Source organism: Gigantopelta aegis, chromosome 6 (genome assembly GCF_016097555.1).
Source record: "Gigantopelta aegis isolate Gae_Host chromosome 6, Gae_host_genome, whole genome shotgun sequence".
NCBI lineage: Eukaryota > Metazoa > Mollusca > Gastropoda > Neomphalida > Peltospiridae > Gigantopelta > Gigantopelta aegis.
In genome coordinates, this window is record NC_054704.1 from 63,150,526 (window position 1) to 63,173,477 (window position 22,952).

At 38.6% G+C, this 22,952-nt stretch overlaps 1 protein-coding gene across 1 annotated transcript in view; it reads left to right on the top strand.

Annotated features, from left to right (window-relative positions):
- Positions 1-13,849: 13,849 nt before the first annotated feature.
- Positions 13,850-22,952, top strand: part of LOC121374663 (cholecystokinin receptor type A-like) — a 77,363-nt gene continuing 68,260 nt past the window's right edge. The window contains exon 1 of the mRNA XM_041501772.1: positions 13,850-14,288. Within this exon, the coding sequence (XP_041357706.1) occupies positions 13,850-14,288 (439 nt within the window). The remainder of the gene's footprint in view (positions 14,289-22,952) is intronic.

Consider the following 22,952-nt stretch of genomic DNA (forward strand, 5'->3'; position numbering starts at 1 on the left):
ATTACAGGTGGGAATAAGACTCCAGAAGCGAAATATATTTGCTATTTATGGGATAACTATGTTGTATATGACCATTTGCGGACGTTCATGCTGATTTAAAAGTGTGTTATGGCACATTATGTGATTGATTGTTTATATTGTCTAATATATCAACCATGTATCTCTGGCACGAGTGTCTGGTTGTTATGCGAAACGTCGTGTTCCCCTGTTGGGCTCCGTGGTGAGTGTGGACGTGGTTGATGAATTATATAGACCGAATTATAGGTAAAAACAAAAATACTAATCCTGATGGGACTATGAAGAGGGTCCACACCGAGGTTTCGCAAACTTCATCGTCAATCGTGCAATTTAAAAAAATCAACGGTGATTTTGTCGCTAACGTGGATATGGTTTCTTGTTATTGGATCCCTAGATAACAAGGCCTTGCGGAAACTTTTTCCGTTTGTGACCCAAAAGAGGCTTGAATGCTTAGCTGGAGAGCCCAAAAGTGTAAAGATGCTCTTTGTTGATCGAATGTGCCATAGAGTAAAAGAATATTTTTTTTTTTAACGACACCACTAGAGCACATTGATTTATTAATCAACGGCAATTGGATGTCAAACATTTGGTCATTTTGACATATAGTCTTAGAGAGGACTTTTATTTTCCATTAGTAGTAAGGGATCTTTTATATGCAGCATCCCACAGACAGGATAGCACATACCACGGCCTTTGGTATACCAGTCGTAGTGCACTGGCTGGGACGAAAAATAGCCCAATGCGCCTACTGACGGCAATCGATCACACACCGACCACGCACCAAGCGACCGCCTTACCACTAGGCTACGTTCCACGCCCAATGTGCCATAGAAAGAAAGAAATGTTTTATTTAACGACGCACTCAACACATTTTATTTACGGTTATATGGCGTCAGACATGTGGTTAAGGAACACAGATTTTGAGAGGAAACCCGCTGTCGCCACTACATGGGCTACTCTTTCCGATTAGCAGCAAGGGATCTTTTATTTGCGCTTCCCACAGGCAGGATAGCACAAACCATGGCCTTTGTTGAACCAGTTATGGATCACTGGTCGGTGCAAGTGGTTTACACCTACCCATTGAGCCTTGCGGAGCACTCACTCAGGGTTTGGAGTCGTTATCTGGATTAAAAATCCCATGCCTCGACTGGGATCCGAACCCAGTACCTACCAGCCTGTAGACCGATAGCCTAACCACGACGCCACCGAGGCCGGTCAATGTGCCATAGAGTCATTCCAGTAACTTGCTTAAATCTAAAGTATTGTGCAACACTCCAATACTAGTCTCGCCGCCACATTCCTCCATTAATTAATCTAAGGGAGTAATTGGATTAATTACTAGTATCTGGTTGCGGGGAAAAAAGTAAAGGAAAATAGGTTTTTTTTTTTTTTTTTTTTAAATCAGTATACCCCATAGCTGGCATGGGAAATGTATGTGGGTGGGGTTGGTGGTGTTTTTTTTTTTTTTTTTTTTTTTTTTTTTTTTTTTTTACAGCACTTTGAAATTAAGGCTTCAAAACCTATCTAAGATTCACCGAGATACAGGGTAGGGATAACACATTTAAGGTTTCGGTCACTTGTAGTCTATCTATGTCAATGGAATTTGGCAAGATGTTACAAAAATAATTACCCTTTACTGTTATCTGTGGAAGGAATTGATGTGATGATATTATCCTGATCAAATCCAAGATGGCTGCTATTTTGGCGAGAAAAGTAAAATATTGTCTGGTAGTCAGCTCAACTCATTAAAAACAACTGAAACTATTTGTAATGAAATTTTACTTATCTCTATTATACAGAAGATTTGGTCTGAATTTGTTAGATAATTAGATCTGTGGTGATATGCTTCCGTGGTAATTGTATTGAATCCTTTTATTCACCAATTATAAAGGACTAACAAATTGTATTTTATAATAATGAAAATTGGTAGAATTTTACAAAAGTAATCACCCTTTACAAGAGTCTATGATTGAATTTGATATAATAACACAATCATGATGCAATCCAAGATGGCGGCCATTTTGGTGGGGGAAACGACAAGATTATTTCCTAGTTATTCAAACTCATCAAACACATTTGAAACTGTTTGTAATACGTACACCAATTATAAAAGGTCTTTACTAAAACACATTGGCCAGTTTGATGTATTTACGTTATCATGATGAAATCCAAGATAGCGTCCATGACATCAAAAATGTTGTTTTCAATTTATCCTTTGTCATTCTTTTTCGTGTTAAACATTTTAAATTGGTTTGTAATGTTATATCATTTATAGCTCATGCAGATCCATACAGTTTGGCCTGAATTTCTGTTATTATAAGGTGTTTTTTTGGTGTGTTTTGTTTTAACCTGTAGTGTAGGCCTACATGGGTAATACCCCCATCACACGGGAGTGTGAGCCCACGGCGACCTCACTGCGTTGCAATTTTCATGAAAAGCGCAGAATGATCGTGGGAAAACTGACAGAAATGTGTGAAATGTATTAGGCAGGTAGTACACAGTACGCTCTTGACTCGCTTACTGCGCTCTCACTACGCTGTCACTGCGATCCTATACGTTCACAGTTTGATTATCGGCGCGCTCTCACTGCGCTCTATGCGATCTCGCTGCGACCAAGTCACTTTTGCTACGATCTCACAGCGCTCTCACTACGTTGCCACTACGTTCTCCTACGTTTGGACCACGCTCGCGCTCCGCCTATAAATACAGCGAGTTCGACCTCCTGGATATCCTGTAGTTGAAGATCCTCTGCTCCTTGTTCAAGTGGCGCTGTGAGTAGGGCTTCATCAGATATGTCCGCAGCCCAAAGGCATCATCTCCGAGAATGAAATATTTTGTGTTTCTATCGTCATTTGGTAGTGGGGCTGGGACAGGAAGACCTATGGACCCATCATCTAAGCACTCCTTCAGCTCAGATTCATTGTAGATCTGTGCATCTGACATGTGTCCATGGCCTCCAACAACTATCCAGAGGAACTTATAATCTGCGTCTACCAGACCGATCAGAACAATGGAAAAGAAGCCTTTATAGTTGTGATAAATGCTTCCACTGTTCGATGGCTTTCTGCAGCCGACATGCTTCCCATCAAGGGCTCCACAGGCATGAGGGACGTTCCATCTACATTCAAACTGGTCAGCAATGGGATCCCATTCTGCAGCGGTGGTTGGACAGTTCATGACTCCCATCATTGTACTCGTCTACAATGGCCTGGCAGACTTCCTTTACTATGACAGACATGGTATTCGATGGAATTCTGAAGTCAAACTTCAGGCCGGAATACTTCTCACCAGATGCCAAATGGCGCAAAATCATTGCAATCTCCATCCCTGGTTCGATAGCCTTCCTATAGTTGGTATTTTGCTTCGTGCATCGTGGATCAAGTCTGGCAAAGAGCTCATCAAACATTTCTGGTGCTACTCTCAGGAAGTTGAAGTAGGATGCAGGATCTTCATGCCTTAACTCGGGCATCAGGCGGTCGTAGTGGCCAAACTGACTTCTTCTCCTCTCACCTAGCCATGGTCGGACCCAGCATCTCCTCGGCCTTGCCCTCCTCCTTCTTCGCCTTCTTCTGATGATGTTCAGAGCAGCCACATCATTATGTGCCTGTTGTTGCTGGATATGTGCTATCTGTTGTCCAATTATTAGCAACTTCTGACAGTCTGCAGCCATGGTGAAGAGGAGGTGACACTGATGATGAGGTTGTATTTATACCATTTGTGTGTGCGCGCGTGACCAGATCGCATGTCAAAGTCAGAACGCACTATAAACGCTCTTTGAACCTACATCAAGCTTCGTAAGAACGCCATGGACGCATCAGGAGCGACATAGTCACACTGGCAGCCCCGTGTGGACGCAGTGTAAGCGTGAACAAGAGCATAGCGGTCCTACTTCTGACGTACTTCAGTCGCAGTTTGGACAGACGGCGATACCAACTCGGTCTTGCTACGCTGTCGACACGCTCAGATAGATTGCACCGCGCTCATGTAGTTCCCGTTATGCTCCCAGTGCGCTTTGGGTCAGAGCGCCAGACCTCCGCACTTGTTTTGAGCCTGCTCAAAACAAGCGCGGAAGTCTGGCGCTCATGGGGACCCTCTCACGTTCTAGATAGCGTCCAGTACGTTCCCAACACGTTCTTTGAGATCCTACTGCGCTTTGCCCGCGCTTTCCACATTTTTTGGTCGCAGCGGGAGCTCAGTGGCAACGTAGCTCTGATGTGACGGGGGTATTAGAAGCTTTCATATTAATTATTTTCAACCTGTTCATGCACCCAATGATTCGGCAATGGTTGCAACAGTTTCAAAAGATCACTCAGTGGCAATCTTCTGCAGATTTATTTCTTTGCATTACCAAGTCAACAGGTTTGTTCGAGATTTTCGTTTTTCAGTGCATCTAAGTAGTAGATTCCAAACTCTCCACTGTTTTGTCCATGTCTGTCTTAACTGATTCAAGTTCAAATCAACCATGTTGCCAACCTCATGAACATGGACCAACCACTTCATTATCCATGTTCATCGACTGCATATTCTATGCACCTTATATACTGTCAGAGGCATCATTTGCGATTCCAAGATGTTTGACTGCACAATCAATGTCTGGCACTTGGGAAAGCGAATTGTCGTTGAAGTCATTCCGCTGGAATTTAATAAAGCTATACAAAGTCTTTTGATAATGTCTTGCGTATCAGATGAATAAAATATGTCAGCTGCTGTTTCCTGATTTGAGCTATAGCCTTCAACAGCTTACTTGTGGTAATTGTACGGTACTGACTCTGATGACAGTTCGCTTTTACAGGTACCAGACACTGATAGCACTGTTAAACGTATTGGACCAATATCGAACGCCGTCAGTGGGTAAAGCATTCCAACAGTCGCCTAGTATTTATGCAAACTATTCAGTGGATTGACCAGGACACTGTGCGTTTGATCCACCTTGACAATTTGCTCATTTCACACTCGTGTTAACAATAGCAAACTGTGGACATGAACAAACACCGGAGATTCAGATGTAAAAGCCACAGTCCCAACCAATCTGATATAAACTTGTATACATGTTTGGCTCGTGTCAACGAGTGATTTATCAAAACACTTGCAGTGATATGCAAGAACAATTGTTACACGAAAAAGCTGAAAATACTTAAAGGGACATTCCTGAGTTTGCTGCATTGTAAAATGTTTCCGACTAATAAAATATTTCTACGATTAAACTTACATATTAAATATATTTTCTTGTTTAGAATATCAGTATCTGTATATTCAATGTGTTTTTGGTCATCTCAATATTTGTAAGAAGCCCAAACTGGATTTTGTCTTCAAATAATTTCGTACGTACAAAAAAAATATTTTTTAGGATATAAAATGAAATTTAGCCTAGTACAAATATTTGAACGATCAGAAACACGTATAATATACAGCCACTAATATTTTATGCAGAAAAATATATTTGATATGTAATTGCAATCGGTAAAATGTCTCTGTTAATCGATAACATCTTAAAGGGACATTCCTGAGTTTGCTGCAATTTTTAGAATGTTATCGACTAACAGAGACTTTTTAACGATTGTAATTACATATCAAATATATTTTAGTGGCTGTATATTAAACGTGTTTCTGATCGTTCTAATATTTGTACTAGGTTAAATTTCATTTTATTTCCAACAATGTTTCTTTTCGTACGTACGAAATTATTTGAAGACAAAATCCAGTTTGGGCTCCTTACAAATATTAAGACGACCAAAACCACATTGAATATACAGACTTTGATATTCTAAACAAGAAAATATATTTAATATGTAAGTTTAATCGTAGAAATATTTTATCAGTCTGAAACATCTTACAATGCAGCAAACTCAGGAATGTCCCTTTAATAAAACGTCGGAAGTGTGGATAGGAAGTTTATTTCAAGCAGTTTGAAATGGTCAGGCTAATTAATAAAAAAACATGTGGATTTTTTCGGCCATCATCGATTTGATCTTAATGGTGTTATAACAAAATTACCCATAGACATCAATAAACAATAACCACTTCTGTAAAATTTTATCAGTTTTCTTTGTATAAGAAAGACCACAAGAGACTTAAAAAATAAAGCGTGTTAACACTTCATAATTGGTGCACGAAGATCGAAAGAAAGATCTTCCGGATTTTAACATATGTCACTATACATCTAATTACCATAGAAAATCAGACCAACTTGTTAGGATCTGTTATATAAATAAATACAATTCCAATACAGGCAATTTCAAATGTGTTTAATAAGTTAGAATAACTAGGAAACAATATTGTCGTCTGGCCGCCATCTTGGATTTCATCATGATTGTGTTATATCAAATTGAATCATTGACATCTGTAAAGGGTAATCACGTTTGTAACATTCTACCAAGTTCATTATTATAAAATAAAATTAGTTAGTTCTTTATAATTGGTTGAATACAATTATCATGAATGAATGTTTTTGCATTCAGGATTCGAACCCAGGTCACTACACTTCTAATTCCCTAAGAACTTCATACCAAATAACTAGTATCTGTAATAGAGGCTAAATAAAATTTATTTAAAAACAGTTTAAGTTGTTTTTGATGAGTTAACATGACTTGAGGTGACAAGCAAACAATATTTTTCCCCCGTCAAAATGATAACCATCTTGGATAAGCTCATGATAACATCACATCAAGTCCTTCCCAGACAACATTAAAAGGTAATTATTTTTGTAACTTCTTGGTATTTTTCATTGACATAAATCGACTACAACTGACCGAAACCTTATATGTGTTATCCCTACCCCGTATATTGGTGAATCTTAGATTGGTTTTGAAACCCTAATTTCAAAGTGCTGTAAAAAAAAGTTCCCCCAAGCCCCAGACAAGGGGATGTTTTTCTGGGACACTATGCCATAGTATGGGGTGTACTGATAAAAAAAAATCAATAATTAATTTTCTGTTACTTTTTCCCCACAATATATTCATTTTGAAATTATACAACCAGACTATAAGATACCTGGAAGGAGTTAGTGAGGAAGAGATTTGTGAAAATCACTCGTCACAAGGTCTTACATCAGTGAAGCGGATGAACATCCGTCGAAATAATAAAATGATTCAAACAAGACACTTTTATCATCACTTTCAGTACACCTTCACTACCTCAGTCACTCCTTTTTATTCTGATAATTAAAGATGTTATCGACTAACAGATACTTTTTAACGATTGTAATTAGATATCAAATATATTTTTCTCAATAATATATTAGTGGGTGTATAATTATTATTAAACATGTTTCTGATCGTTCTAATATTTGTACAAGGTTAAATTTCATTTTATTTCCTAAAATACCTTTTCCCATACGTACGAAATTATTTGAAGACAAAATCAGTTTGGGCTTCTTACAAATATTAAGACAACCAGAAACACATTGAATATGCAGACACTGATATTCTAAATAAGAAAATTTATTTAATATGTAAGTTTAATCGTAGAAATATTTTATTAGTCGGAACATCTTGCAATGTAGCAAACTCAGGAATGTCCCTTTAATGACACCCCAGCACAAAATACAGATCGGTTATGAGTGTCAAACGAAGGTAAGTATATCAATATGTGTCTATATGTATTCTATTATATTACCAAATATACCATGTCTTGTCGGCTTTGGGTGATTACACTCCACCAAAATATGGCACACCGTCAGCGTACACTGGCAATGCTCACACTAAGGAGAAAGATCCTTGTTTAAAATAAATGAATGTGTTAAATATGTATGGCCGATACGAACACGACACAAGCCCACTTCATCCTTCCTGCACCGTCTGTAGGATGACTGCCACTCTCCCAGTATTGACTGCACCGTACCAATCATCTTGCGAATATACTGATTAATAATGGTGTAACGATACACTCGAATATTCGGTGCACCGAACAGCGACCTGTATCGTAGTTGTATTCATTCGCGGCTGCTTGAACCGAATACACGCGAATATTATAATGTAACTGCATGTCGTATGTTTAAGCATACGCCAGTCACGCTGTTTGAATTGTCGGCTTACAATATATACTATTAAGACCATAATGACAATTATTAGACTGGAGTCTGGACCACTGTTTCGCAAGTCTAAAATTTAACATACGTAGAGGGTTTAGTTCTCGAACTTTCCGTGGCGTCCCATTTAATAATGTCCGAACTAGTGGGCATCGCTGATGTCCCTGCAAAATTTAAATCAATTGTATGGAAATGTTTCGGTTTTCCCAAATATAAAAATGGCGAGACAACAATTGTAAAAGAGACAAGTACTGTGTGCAGACAGTGTCAACACGTCCTAAGGTTTGTTGCCTACATGTATTTTTTTTCCTAAAACATGATAATGGCTCTGATGCTTGTGGAATTATTTTACTGTCCCAAATAAAATAATGATATATGGATCACACAATCAATTGTATTGTATATGTGTCCCCACAAAACGAACCACCTTTCTGCCGAAAATCACGTGTACAATTCACATATCTAATTTTAGTAATTGATGGCTTTATTGGTTTATATTAAATTATAATTCAGGGCATCATCATCGATAGCTAAGGTATACCATTCCATATATTAACTGAATCCATTTTGAAATAAATCAAGAATGGAATGATTAGCTGGCGAAGATACAGAAAGTCAAATTATACGCTGTTGGAAGTGAACTCGGTAAAGACATTCACGAAACGAAATCGATAGAGGTTTTCCTAGGTACATTCTAGTCTTTTTGAAAAAACCCCATTGTAATTGATTAAAGAATAGACCCTTTTGCTTGACATTATCAAGACTATTTGTGGTTGTTCACTGTTCAGTGTATTTTGATGTTTTAAGCACAAAAAATTATTCATGAATAAATAGTTGTATTCGTCACATTATATTCGTGATACGTATCGTATTCGCCACCCTGTGTATTCGTTACACGTCTACTAATTAATGTAGGAACGGGGGTGGGGGTGGGGTGGCGGGGGTGGCGGCGTCGGGGGCACGTGCCCCCCCCACTTGTGAGCTTTTTTATTCTTTTTATTTAATGTTTGCCATTGTAACCAAAATCCGTCAGTGCCCCCCCCCCCCCCCCCCCCCCCCAACTCGTTCATACAGGCATGTAATGTGATATTTAAAATCACTGTAGGGAACACCAACACTGGCATGGGGCAAATTCAAAGCAGACTTTGCAGCATAATATGCCTTTTCATTACCCTTAATGCTAACATGGTTGGGTACCAAACAAAATATAACATCTTTTTTTTTGCAATTGATAAAAGACAAACTTTCGTATCACCATCCAAACCAAGGGGTGCTTCAGCTTCATGTAGTGTACCTTCAGACACGAAAGTGAGTGTAAAAATAATATATTTCATGCACACGAATCCTTAATTTCTTCCAGGGCTTTAATGATTGCCCAACTTTCTGCAGTAAATAGGATGCCGAATCGGGGAAAAACTGTAGCACAAACCACAGAAGTCACAGCCCGTGATCAGTCTGTGTAAACAGGAAAATAATCATGGTACCTTTCTTGGATTTTCACGAAATGTTGTTTATAAATAACTACATCGGCGCTATCTTTCTTCAAACGCCCATGATCGAATACAGTTTTGGGCGGTTTGATACAACAAGGTGGCAAAACAAAAATATGAAGGCGGTTAAATCTATGTTGGAAACTGATAAAAACTGCTTAATGCGAAGACCAAATGTTCGGATGGCATTCAATCTTGCATCAAATAACTTTAAAAAAAAAAAAACCTGCAGAGAAAGCTTTGCACGTCTAGCATCCAACGTACACAGGATATGTTCTAAAAGCACCAACGCAAAGCCTAAGTCACTGGTTGTGAATAGGATCTAGCAAATGCAAGTACGATTGATAAAAGCCCATTATTAGAATGCACTATAATAGTCATGACTATATTTATTACTCGAACATATTTCTAGTACCCCCCCCCCCCCCCCCCCCCACTCTTCCGACACGCCTATCACTATCTTGTCTTGTGATCTGAGGCTTGATTTATAGGCTAAGTACTGTCTTGTGATCTGGGGCTTGATTTATAGGCTAAGTACCCAGGATATCCAAGTTGTTTATGCGAGTTAATGGACGTTCATTTAATATGTGCACACCAAACATAACAAAGATTATAACCCATAGACTTACCTCAAGGACATTTTAAAACTTTGATTATTACTTGGCATATACTTGCTGTGTGTGGTAGCTACAGAAATGAATTCTTCCCATCTCTAATGTTTTCATTTCCTAACGTAATTTGGGGTTGCTGAATACATATGTTGAACATCTTAAAAATTATATTTAGGGGGACATAAACTTACTGCTACGAAATTAAGATTGTGTCAGAAATACGATGAATCCAATTATAATAGGAAATTTAGTTCTGGATATTATAACCACAGGTACCCCCAAACAGAAACCCGTAATACGAATGCTATAGTTACATATATACTCTTTATTATATAACGTTACTATAATATATTTGACGTTGTTATTTGGGGATACCTGTGATTGTAACTAACTAAACGTTACTTTATCCCCACAACTTCTTTATACTTATCTACTGCTGTTGCACCCTCTCTCTCTCTCTCTCTCTCTCTCTCTCTCTCTCTCTCTCTCTCTCTCTCTCTCTCTCTCTCTCTCTCTCTCTCTCTCTCTCTCTCACAAAAGTAAATAAGAACGTTGCCTGTGACATTCCTATTATACTAGGATACAATGTATTTTCGATAGAGTTCTAATTAAGAACATTGTCATTTTGATTCCTATAAGGCCATTTATTGAATGACCAATTAATATTTTTGGATTCAACATCCCAAATTAGCTTAGACTAGTATGTACTATGTAGCATATATTACTAAATAAATGCTCACACCCAGATAATAAAGCGCATTAATATTGGTTTGGAAATGGGACCTGACGAAGCTCCAAACCACAAATACGAACAGAAACAGTTTTTATTTAACCAGTGAATATGAAAACTGAAAACATATATGTTCATAAATATTATTTATTGAGCGACCTAGTTCTATTAGAAAAGTTATCCAATTAAGCATTTTTATGGGACATGGGAATGTTAATTGGTGGGCGGGAAATAGCTTAGTGGTAAAGCGCTCGCTTGATGCGCGGTTTGGGATCGATTCCCGTCGGTGGGCCGATTGGGCTATTTCTCGTTCCAGCCAGTGCACCACGCCTGGTATATCAAAGGTCGTGGTATGTTTTATCTTGTCTGTGAGATGGTGCATATAAAAGATCCATTGCTAGTAATGTGGCAAAAATGTTGCGGGTTTCCTCTCTAAGACTATATGTCAAAATTTCCCAATTTTGACATCCAATAGCCGATGATTAATAGATCAGTGTGGTTAAACAAAAACAAACAACAATGAAGCATTTTTGAGACATCGGAATGGTAATCGGTGTGGCCTTTGAATATCGCCAGCGGTGGCCTAGTGGTTAAGCCATTAATCCCTCCTCTGAGCAGACGGCCTTTGAAAGTTAAAGATTAATTAAACATCGGCTATTGGATGCCAAACATTTGGTACTTCTGACAATTAATCATCATTATTCCATTAGCAGCAAGGGATGTTTGTATGCACTTTCCCACAGACACCCCTGCGCGTGCTGTAACCTCACCGTGGTGCAGGGGTGTAACATTCTCTTTGAGAATGGCCAATACAGCACAGATTGAAAATTTGAGTAAAAGTCAGTATCTATCTGCAGGGCCGTACCCTGACCAAAATCCATGGGGGGGGGGGGGGGGGGGGGGGGGGGGCACTACATTTTATAAATAATTTTTAACATACCATAAAGATTAAACATTTCTATGCTATTACTGGAGATATATATAAAAAAAAGGACAAGATTCTCGGGGGGTGGGGGGGGGGGGGGGAGTACGGCCCTGATCTGTGATTTTTGTATTTTTGCAGTTCTTTACACTATTTTTATTTAAATCTTGAATTTTCATATTGGTGTTGATCATCACCTTATTTGTTTGCATTACCATAGTTTGACACCCAATAGCCGATGTATTTTTCGTGCTGGGGTGTCGTTAAACATTCATTCATTCCATTTACCATAGTTTGACACCCAATAGCCGATGTATTTTTCGTGCTGGGGTGTCGTTAAACATCCATTCATTCATTCATTCCATTTACCATAGTTTGACACCCAATAGCCGATGTATTTTTCGTGCTGGGGTGACGTTAAACATTCATTCATTCCCCCCAGACAGGAAAGCACATACCACGACAGGAAAGCACATACCACGACCTTTGGTATACCAGTCATGGTGCACTGGCTAGAACGAGAATAGGGGAATTGAGTACCGAGGACATTGTGCTTTAACCTTAATTGGATATAAACAAAAAAACGTAAGTTAAAATAAATGAAATGAAACGAAAATTGTCTGAACGGGCTGTTCTGTTTTTCGGTTATCTGCCATGGAGCGTTTAAAAATAAACATCAATCGCTAACTGCGAAATATTATGACAGACTACTTAATAAGCCTACTGCATAATTCCATTCCGTTCAGACACTCTCCAAATCTGACAAACGACAAATTTATCATTTTGGCTTGCTAACTGAGTTAATATACGAGTGCACCACGGCTCGGGAATTGCGTCGACCTCGCGTTTTATTCCGCGCGCCGATCTCCGATGATATTTGTAAAACCTACAACTGTATTTAATCAAATTGCTTTCCGTGCTAGACATTTGAAGTGTACACTACAAGGCAAACTGAATAATCTTCCATTAAAAACTGACTAACTTCTACTGGAGGTCCTCTACAGGAGGTCTCAACGTATCTCTTGATATATCTGTTTCTTCAAAACGTGGATATAAAGGTGTATTGTTTGTGTATCAAAGTTATTACAGATGGCGAAATGAATATTGCACCGACATCTGATACAGTGCTGTTGGGCGAGGAAGATTTATTTATTTCTACTGTTGTTATTTATTATTTCGCTGATGATCAAACGGGATTCGATCCATACCTGGTAAATCTCCAGGTGTGTTTGGCTGTGAGATCTAACAAGAGCTGAAGTCTTTTACGTCGAGTGTTTTTTCCCCCCAGCTATTGAATGGTCCCTCTGAATCGTGCTGCCTGTTACTGAACCTACAGTGTTGTTCATCTCCAAACAACAGTCGATATTGTTCACGTGTGGTCACGTGCCACGTAAACAGATCATTAATTGGACAAGTATTGATTTTATGGGCGGTACTTGATTCTGTCAGTCATCTAGCATTGCCAGTCATTATGGACGGTAGGCATGCTCTGTAGAAAAGGAGTCATCTTCGGCGCAGTTGGCGATATGCATGTTACTTCGCTTAGGTGTACAGCCTAGATGTGTCTGGGCAAATAATGCCAAAAGTGGGCGGGGAATCGCTGCATATACATTTTTTTTATCAGTTGTGTATATTGAATCACAGTATGTGGAAGTTATATCAAAATTTCTTCACTATCTAGGCTGGCTTCAGTGGACCGGAGTTTATCAAATCTACTTTCATGTTTTAAGATAAAGTCTTTACGTTTGAGATAGAAACACACGTTTTTGCTCAGTATAAAGGAAGTAGCGTGTAATGTGTTTTGACGTATTGAAGTTATTTTTTTTTGTTTCCGGCACTTCCCAGTGAAATAATAACCGTATGAGTGATTAATGTTACATTAATTATTCCTAAGACTTTATTTAATCCATTACGACAAGATAACAATGACAGATAACCAAATAGCTGGTAATTACAGACAATAGATCAGACGTTGGACAAATCACTTCATTTCCTAAAAAGGAACCAAATACTCCACAGTACCTGAAGATTAAAATTTTTGGTTCAAAAGAAATGGCAACACGGTATAACGTGAACTGCGAAAACACAACACTTGACATCATGGCAGCGGCGCTGTGCAATGTAACCAGTCTAGTCACGGGTGACGTCGACGTTTATTTTGCCTCTAATCCGACGACCTCGTCCTTTCAGGCAACTAACTCGTACAGCAACTTTTCTAAGCGAGGCAGTCCCTCCCGAGGGCTGGGCATGGACATCCAGATCCCCCTCTACGCGGTTATTTTCCTGTTGTCTCTGGTGGGCAACATGCTGGTGATCGTGACGATAATCCAGAACAAGAAGATGCGCACCGTGACCAACGTCTTCCTCCTCAACCTCTCCCTCAGCGACCTCCTCCTGGCAGTCTTCTGCATGCCCTTCACCCTCATCCCCCTCCTCCTGAAAAACTTCATCTTCGGAGAGACCATGTGCATCATGATTCGATATTTTCAAGGTGAGTGAATACGCGTGAAATAATATTAATCTGAGGCCCCGTTCCACGAAGTGATCTTAGCGCTAAGATCACCTTAAGTGCATAAGATAGCCATGTACTTGAGGTGATCTTAGGGCTAAGATAGCTTCGTGGAACGGGATCCAAGGTGGATAAAATGTGCTATATCGTATAACAGTAGCTGTGACTGTCTCACAGTGGCCAGTAGCCAATGGGTTTGGGACAGTTGGACAACTAAACATTGTCCCATTGTAGTCCCCTACCGGTCCAACTGGAGGGAACTATAGGTTTTGTTTCCGTCTGTCTACCCGTCTGTCCCACATAATATAATTTTCTAGACTTTTGTTGACAATGCCTCAAGATATTGAGTTGCAATTTTGCGTATATAGCTTTATCAAGTAATGTTACGGATCAAGTTTGACTTATACGGGCATTAGCCAATTTTAGACTGATAAAAGAAAGAAATGTTTTATTTAACGACGCACTCAACACATTTTATTTACGGTTATGTGGCGTCAGACATATGGTTAAGGACCACACAGTTATTGAGAGAGGAAACCCGCTGTAGCCACTTCATGGGCTACTCTTTTCGATTAGCAGCAAGGGATCTTTTATATGCACCATCCCACAGACAGGGTAGTACATACCACGGAATTTGATATACAAGTAGTAGTGCACTGACTGGAACGAGAAATAGCCCACCGACGGGGAACGATCCCAGACCGACCGCACATCGAGCGAACGCTTTACCACAGGGCTACGTCCCGCCCAAATTTTTGACTGAGTTATGGCCCTTGGACATTTGTTGGGGCCCGGTTGGCTACATGTATTGCTTTAGCAGTACTCTCAGAATGCTTCGTAGATTTATATTGCCTTTTTTGTCTGCCTGTTTTGTACTATAACACTAGACATCTGGTGACACTGACAACAAAAATGTGTTGCAGATTTCGTAGTTAAATAAATGTATATATGTAGTCCTCTAAAACCGTGTACCTTTGGGTGAATCTTTGTTCTTTGCTTAAAAGATTCAGTTCTGTTAATCCTAATATCTGTAGAATAGTGTATGAAGATATATAGTTAAAAGATGTCCCGTGAAAATTTCATGTTAATTTGTTTTGGGAAAAAAGTAATATCTATAATCATTATTATATATACTAGTAGATTTAGAAACAAATACATGGTGCCAAGTTTTTGGTGAAGAATATAGCTACGTTTCCGTATGTACGTTTTCCGTGATTATACACGGCGGTCATCGCAGATATTTAACTATTTAAGATATTTTTGCCACAGAAATCCGTATTATTGCCTGAACTCCATTTTGATTGGTCGACGGCGGCCATCTTGTTTCAGGTATGTGCTGTCTTGTCTTATAATTCCCACCAAGTTTCGAAGGAGGCGCGACGCGGAAGTGAGAGCCCCCGCAGAGGAACTGCCAGCTTTAATTTCTCCCGAACCGCCCCTCACGGTACTGGAGCCTTCCTGAATGAAGTCGGAAAAACAGAAGGGCCCGCCTAGTGCAATGTAGCCGCCTGCTTTGCCACCCAAAGACGGACCATGATTTGTTAAATTTTAATTTTGTCCTAAGTATTTAATCTACTAAAGTTATTTTTCTGTAGCCAGGGCTGGGTTAATTACAGTGTCTTCCATCACTTGGAGACCCCATCGCTGGTTTAGTATATTATTTGTTAGGGGAGTGGTGCTGGGTTCCGGCTGGCGCGACGGTTGGGCGGATGGAGGTGGTGGTTCGGGGTGGGTGGGGGGAGGGGGATGCCACCAGAAATTAGGGGTTAGACGCTTAGGCGTAGGCGTTTTGGATTTAGGGAGAGATAGGATTGTCTGCGGCCTTCCCCCGTCCCTCGCTCTCCCTGATTCCCCCCCCCCCCCCTTCGGCCACGCTGAAGCTACAAATGGACCCGGTACCTCCCCATAAAGGTAAATTACTGTTAGTATGATATTTTAATATCAACCTCCTGTGACAACCTTCAATCAACAACTTCCAATTTTGTTTTAGATAGGGCTTAGAGTTTGTTGTATTATTTTAATTTAGAACGCCCATTTAAAATAGTGACAAATTTATTAGTGTAGGAAAATTTTTGATATAATAATAGTTTTTAAATAAATTTTTGGACTACACCTTCAAATTTTTTTAAATCTTTTTTTTTTAAATATAGTTAAATTTGTCCCCCTATATATATTTTTAATTTTTGAGTAAAATTCAAAATTATCCCGTTAAATTTTCTGTCCCGGAGTAGACCTCTGACTATCCAGAACTCGACCCCGGGACAGACATGCTTGAAACCTTCGTGGTATGGAAGCATGTGAATAAATAAAATGAATGAATGAACCCAAAGACGGCTGTGAAGCTGACGGTTTTGTCTCCCAAGTCGGTCCCTGACGGTACTGAATCAATATTAGAACCACCCCTCTCGGTAATGGCCCCTTCCTGGATGGGGTCCGCAAAGCAGAACAGGCTGCCTTAAATCCAACAGTTAACTGCATTTCCATGAAGGTGACCGGCCTCGGTGGCGTCGTGGTTAGGCATCGGTCAACAGGCTGGTAGGTACTGGGTTCGGATCCCAGTCGAGGCATGGGATTTTTAATCCAGATACCGACTCCAAACCCTGAGTGAGTGCTCCGCAAGACTCAATGGGTAGGTGTAAACCACTCTCACCGACCAGTGATCCATAACTGGTTCAACAAAAGCCATGGTTTGTGCTATCCTGCCTGTGGGAAGCGCAAATAAAAGATCCCTTGTTGCTAATCGGAAAGAGTAGCCCATGAAGTGGCGACAGCGGGTTTCCTCTCAAAATCTGTGTGGTCCTTAACCATATGTCTGACGCCATATAGCCGTAAATAAAATGTGTTGAGTGCGTCGTTAAATAAAACATTTCTTTCTTTCTTTCTTTCCATGAAGGTAATTTTGAAATAGCGACTCAATCTGACAAGACTATTTACACGCCTAAATGCACTTTCCTCGATGTGTTGTATTTTGATTTATCCGAGACGACCATCTTGTTTCAGTTATCCGAAGGTTTTTTTCGTGCATTTGAATGGCATCTGTTACCTTATTATTGCCACCGAGTTTCGCTTTGAACGCCTGATTAGTCCTGAAATGAAATAAAATAAAATATGGCTGCCATAAAAATCCAATATGGCCACCATATGTCAGTTACCTTAATGACTGACCCCACACGCCCATTAAATATGCCATGTTTTTTAAAATTCAATTAACTTATTTGTTAAAACATGTTTTTAATATTATAAAAACAAATCCAAGATGGCGGCCGTGTATTATTAGATTATTTGCTACGCTTGATCCTGTTCATTTACAAATGGCATGAATTAACTTGGCATACCTAATAATTAATATTGGAGATGTGCTTATTCAAGTGAAATCAAATATGGCCGAAAATAGCCAAGATGTCCATCACGTGAAACGTGATTGCCAACCCAAGCTCACTTAGAGAGAGAGAGAGAGAGAGAGAGAGAGAGAGAGAGAGAGAGAGAGAGAGAGAGAGAGAGAGAGAGAGAGAGAGAGAGAGAGAGAGAAGGGTAATTTTCAAATACGTTTACATATTTTTAAATCACCACGTTCAAATCCAAAATACTTGCCATACAATTGATCCTATGTAGTTACAAATAGCATGAATTGTGCTGCATAAATCCATATTATTTCACGCGCTCATTTTTTTTATCCAAAAGTCTTTAGTGGATTCTGATGCATTATCTAATCTTATAATTTTCCACTAAGTTTCGCTTTGTTTGGCTCATCTGTTTTTCAGATATGCCTGTGTAAGTGAATTCCAATGTGGTTGCCATAAACCCAAGATGGCCACCACATGAAAGTTACCTTTTAAAGAAGTGTGACTGGTCAGTAACTCAGCGTTTCCAAAAAAGAAAGAAGTAATTTTCAAATATGTTTTTAATATTTTTAAATTCAAGATGGACGCTACGTACAAATCTAAAATACTTGCCATACACTTGGTCCTATCCAATCACAAAAGACACGAATGAACTAGACATACCAACAATATACATAGTGCATTCGGAAGCGCTCTCTTTGCTTTCCATCGAGTTTCCAACGAGTTTTTTGTGATCTGCAATTGGCCCCTCAAGTTCATGATGTGCACTGAATTTGATTGCATTTGACTGAGAACTTAAAAAAAATCAGGTTAATGTTTGTTTTAATATATATATTTTTAAAATTCAAAATGGCTACCATGTCATTTTACCTACAATTTTCTGCGTTATTTCCTGCACATCTTCTCTTGATGCTCTACCAGCTCCCAAAGTTTCAAATGTCTCCGATCAACAGTTTTAGAGAAATCGTCTGGAATAAAAAAAAAAAAGAAAAGAGGAATAATAATAAAAAATATAGCCATCAACTTGCCATGCTCTACATTAGGTTTGATCAATTTGGCATGTTCGCAACAAGCTGACCATACTGAAAATGTTAAAGGCACACATTCTTACCATCGAAATCTGTATTGTTGCATGCACTCCCATTTTGATTGGTCGACGGCGGCCACATTGTTTTATATATTCCAACGGCCTTTAGTGTATTCAAATACGTTACCCTATCTTACTATTTTGTTTACCAAGTTTCACTTTGAACGCCTCATTAGTGATATACTTGTTCAAGTGAAATCAAATATGGCCGCCAGAAATCCAAGATGGCAACCAAAAGGCTTTAGTGCATTCGGAAGTGTTGCTCTGATAGTCTCATCTGTTTTCCAGATATGTTTCTTTAAGTGTAATCCAATATGGTCATCATAAATCCAATATGGCCCCTGTTCGTTAGCCATTTTTTGTTATTTGCAATTGGCCCATTCAGTTCATGATGTGTACAGTTTTATCGCATTTGACTTAGTACTTTCATAGAAAATCGGTTTAATATATATATATATATATATATATATATATATATATATATATATATATATATATATATATATATATATATATATATATATAAAATTTGAGCTACAACAAAATTAGATGGTTCAGAAAAACACAGAAAATACAGTTCTGCTATTTTAAACATGAAAATGTATCATTTAAAGTTGTTACAAGGTGTTACAATAGCATAGGTTTTCAATCTCTTTAACTTACACATTACTATATATATATAGTTATATAATAGTATATAGTATAACTGTATTTTCTGTGTTTTTCTGAACCATCTAATGTTTGTTGTAGCTCAAACTTTATTTTATTTCGGAATATATATTTGTGTCGTATGTACGAAATTATTTAGAGGTGAAGTCTAATTACAAACATTAGAACGACCAAAAACCATTCAGTATATAGAATAATATTTTAAACAAGAATATGCATTTAATGTATTATTATTGTCATCGTTAAACAGGCACGTTTTGTCCACTCATTCCAGACTGTGCACCACGACTGGCATATCAAAGGCCGTGGTATGTTGCATATAAAATATCCCTTGCTGCTAATCGAAAAGAGTAGCCCATGAAGTAGCGACAGCGGATTTCCTCTCTCAATATCTGTGTGGTCCTTAACCATATGTCCGACGCCATATAACCGTAATTAAAATGTGTTGAGTGCGTCGTTAAATAAAACATTTCCTTCTTCTTTATTTTGTCCGAAACATGTAACAATGGCAGCAAACTCAAGACAGTCAGTTTTACAGTTTGACAAAAAAAAAAAAAAAAAAAAAAAAAAAAAAAAAAAAAAAATTTCATTGGGTAACAGCTAGGGTCAGCGCAAATAACGCACCTTTGCACCCTGGTGATATAACATTATTCAATTCACACAACAGTCCAGTAAAAATATGACTGAGCCGAGAACAAATCGCAACAGAAGGTGTTTTGTTTTGTTTTATATTGTTAAAAAAACCCACTGAACATTATATCCAAACTCTACCTAAATCTGACACCGGAAAAAGGTGTTACTTAGCATAAATCCAATATGACCGCCAATAGCAACTTTAAGGGCCTATATCTAACACACTGTTGATCTTAGACCCCATAAATCTGTTATGAGTAGTGATACTATTGTGATGAAGTAAATATAATACATCTATAATGCTATTGTGGTGTATTAGTCTCTATTTCAGTTATTCACTAGGACAGGCGTTATTCAGATTATCGTCCGCGCAGCAAATGGAATTATGCATAGTTAAAAATTAGACGGATGACCAAATCGACAGGAAAGTAGACAAAAAACTGTTGGTGTAAATAATTAAAGTGTAATTCGAACACAAACTATAATGGCTGTGTTCGAACCTGGACTATATTAAAGGGACATTCGACTAACAGAGACGTTTTAACGATTGTAATTACATATCAAATATATTTTTCTGCATAAAATAGTAGTGGCTGTATATTAAACGTGTTTCTGATCGTTCGAATATTTGTACTAGGTTAAATTTCATTTTATTTCCTAAAATGTATTTTTTTCGTACGTACGAAATTATTTGAATACAAAATCCAGTTTGGTCTTCTTACAAATATTAAGGCAACCAGAAACACATTGAATGTACAGACATTGATATTCTAAAGAAGAAAATATATTTAATATTTAAGTTTATTCGTAGAAATATTTTATCAGTCGGAAACATCTTACAATGCAGCAAACTCGGAAATGTCCCTTTAACATTATGTAAGTTATTAAACATTGCTTATCCAATTAAGCTACTCCACATGCGTGGTTTTATCTCTATTGTCGATCTTCGTAAACCACACTATATGGGTGGTACGGTTATCTGTAATCATTTTGGATATTCCGAGGAGGGATGGTATGATCCTCTCAGATTGCTTTTGGAAACTGCTAACATAGGATAACAGTTTTAATAGATCAGTTGGAAGCTACAAGACTACTACACCGACTTCCGTTTCATTAACACCTGTTCTAGATAACAATCCAGATGGCTGGGTGCGTCCAGAACAGTACAGTAGTTTTCATAGTCGCCACCAACATAACAGTGTCAGAGGTGCAATAGTTTTCATAGTCGCCACCAACATAACAGTGTCAGAGGTGTATAATTTTCAGAGTCGCCACCAACATAACATTGTTAGAGTTGTAATAGTGTTCATAGTCGCCACCGACATAACATGGTCAGAGGTGTAATAGTTTTCATAGTCGCCACGAACATAACATGGTCAGAGGTGTGATAGTTTTCATAGTGGCCACCAACATAACATGGTCAGAAGTGTAATAGTTTTCATAGTCGCCACCAACATAACAGTGTCAGAGGTGTAATAATTTTCATAGTCGCCACCTACATAACAGTGTCAGAGGTGTAATAATTTTCATAGTCGCCACCAACATAGCAGTGTTAGAGGTGTAATAGTTTTCATAGTCGCCACCAACATAACAATGTCAGAAGTGTAATAATTTTCATAGTCGCCACCAACATAACAGTGTTAGAGGTGTAATAGTTTTCATAGTCGCCACCAACATAACAGTGTCACAGGTGTAATAATTTTCATAGTCGCCACCAACATAACAGTGTCAGAGGTGTAATAGTTTTCAGTCGCCACCAACATAGCAGTTTTAGAGGTGTAATAGTTTTCATAGTCGCCACCAACATAACATTGTTAGAGTTGTAATAGTGTTCATAGTCGCCACCAACATAACATGGTCAGAAGTGTAATAGTTTTCATAGTCGCCACCAACATAACATGGTCAGAGGTGTGATAGTTTTCATAGTCGCCACTAACATAACATGGTCAGAGGTGTAATAATTTTCAGTCGCCACCAACATAACAGTGTCAGAAATGTAATAGTTTTCATAGTCGCCACCAACATAACAATGTTAGAGGTGTAATAGTTTTCATAATCGCCACCAACATAACAATGTTAGAGGTGTAATAGTTTTCATAGTCGCTACCAACATAATGTCAGAGGTGTAATAGTTTTCATAGTCGCCACCAACATAACATTGTTAGAGTTGTAATAGTGTTCATAGTCGCCACCGACATAACATGGTCAGAGGTGTAATAGTTTTCATAGTCGCCACGAACATAACATGGTCAGAGGTGTGATAGTTTTCATAGTGGCCACCAACATAACATGGTCAGAAGTGTAATAGTTTTCATAGTCGCCACCAACATAACAGTGTCAGAGGTGTAATGATTTTCATAGTCGCCACCTACATAACAGTGTCAGAGGTGTAATAATTTTCATAGTCGCCACCAACATAGCAGTGTTAGAGGTGTAATAGTTTTCATAGTCGCCACCAACATAACAATGTCAGAAGTGTAATAATTTTCATAGTCGCCACCAACATAACAGTGTTAGAGGTGTAATAGTTTTCATAGTCGCCACCAACATAACAGTGTCAGAGGTGTAATAATTTTCATAGTCGCCACCAACATAACAGTGTCAGAGGTGTAATAGTTTTCAGTCGCCACCAACATAGCAGTTTTAGAGGTGTAATAGTTTTCATAGTCGCCACCAACATAACATTGTTAGAGTTGTAATAGTGTTCATAGTCGCCACCAACATAACATGGTCAGAAGTGTAATAGTTTTCATAGTCGCCACCAACATAACATGGTCAGAGGTGTGATAGTTTTCATAGTCGCCACTAACATAACATGGTCAGAAGTGTAATAGTTTTCATAGTCGCCACCAACATAACAGTGTCAGAGGTGTAATAATTTTCAGTCGCCACCAACATAACAGTGTCAGAAATGTA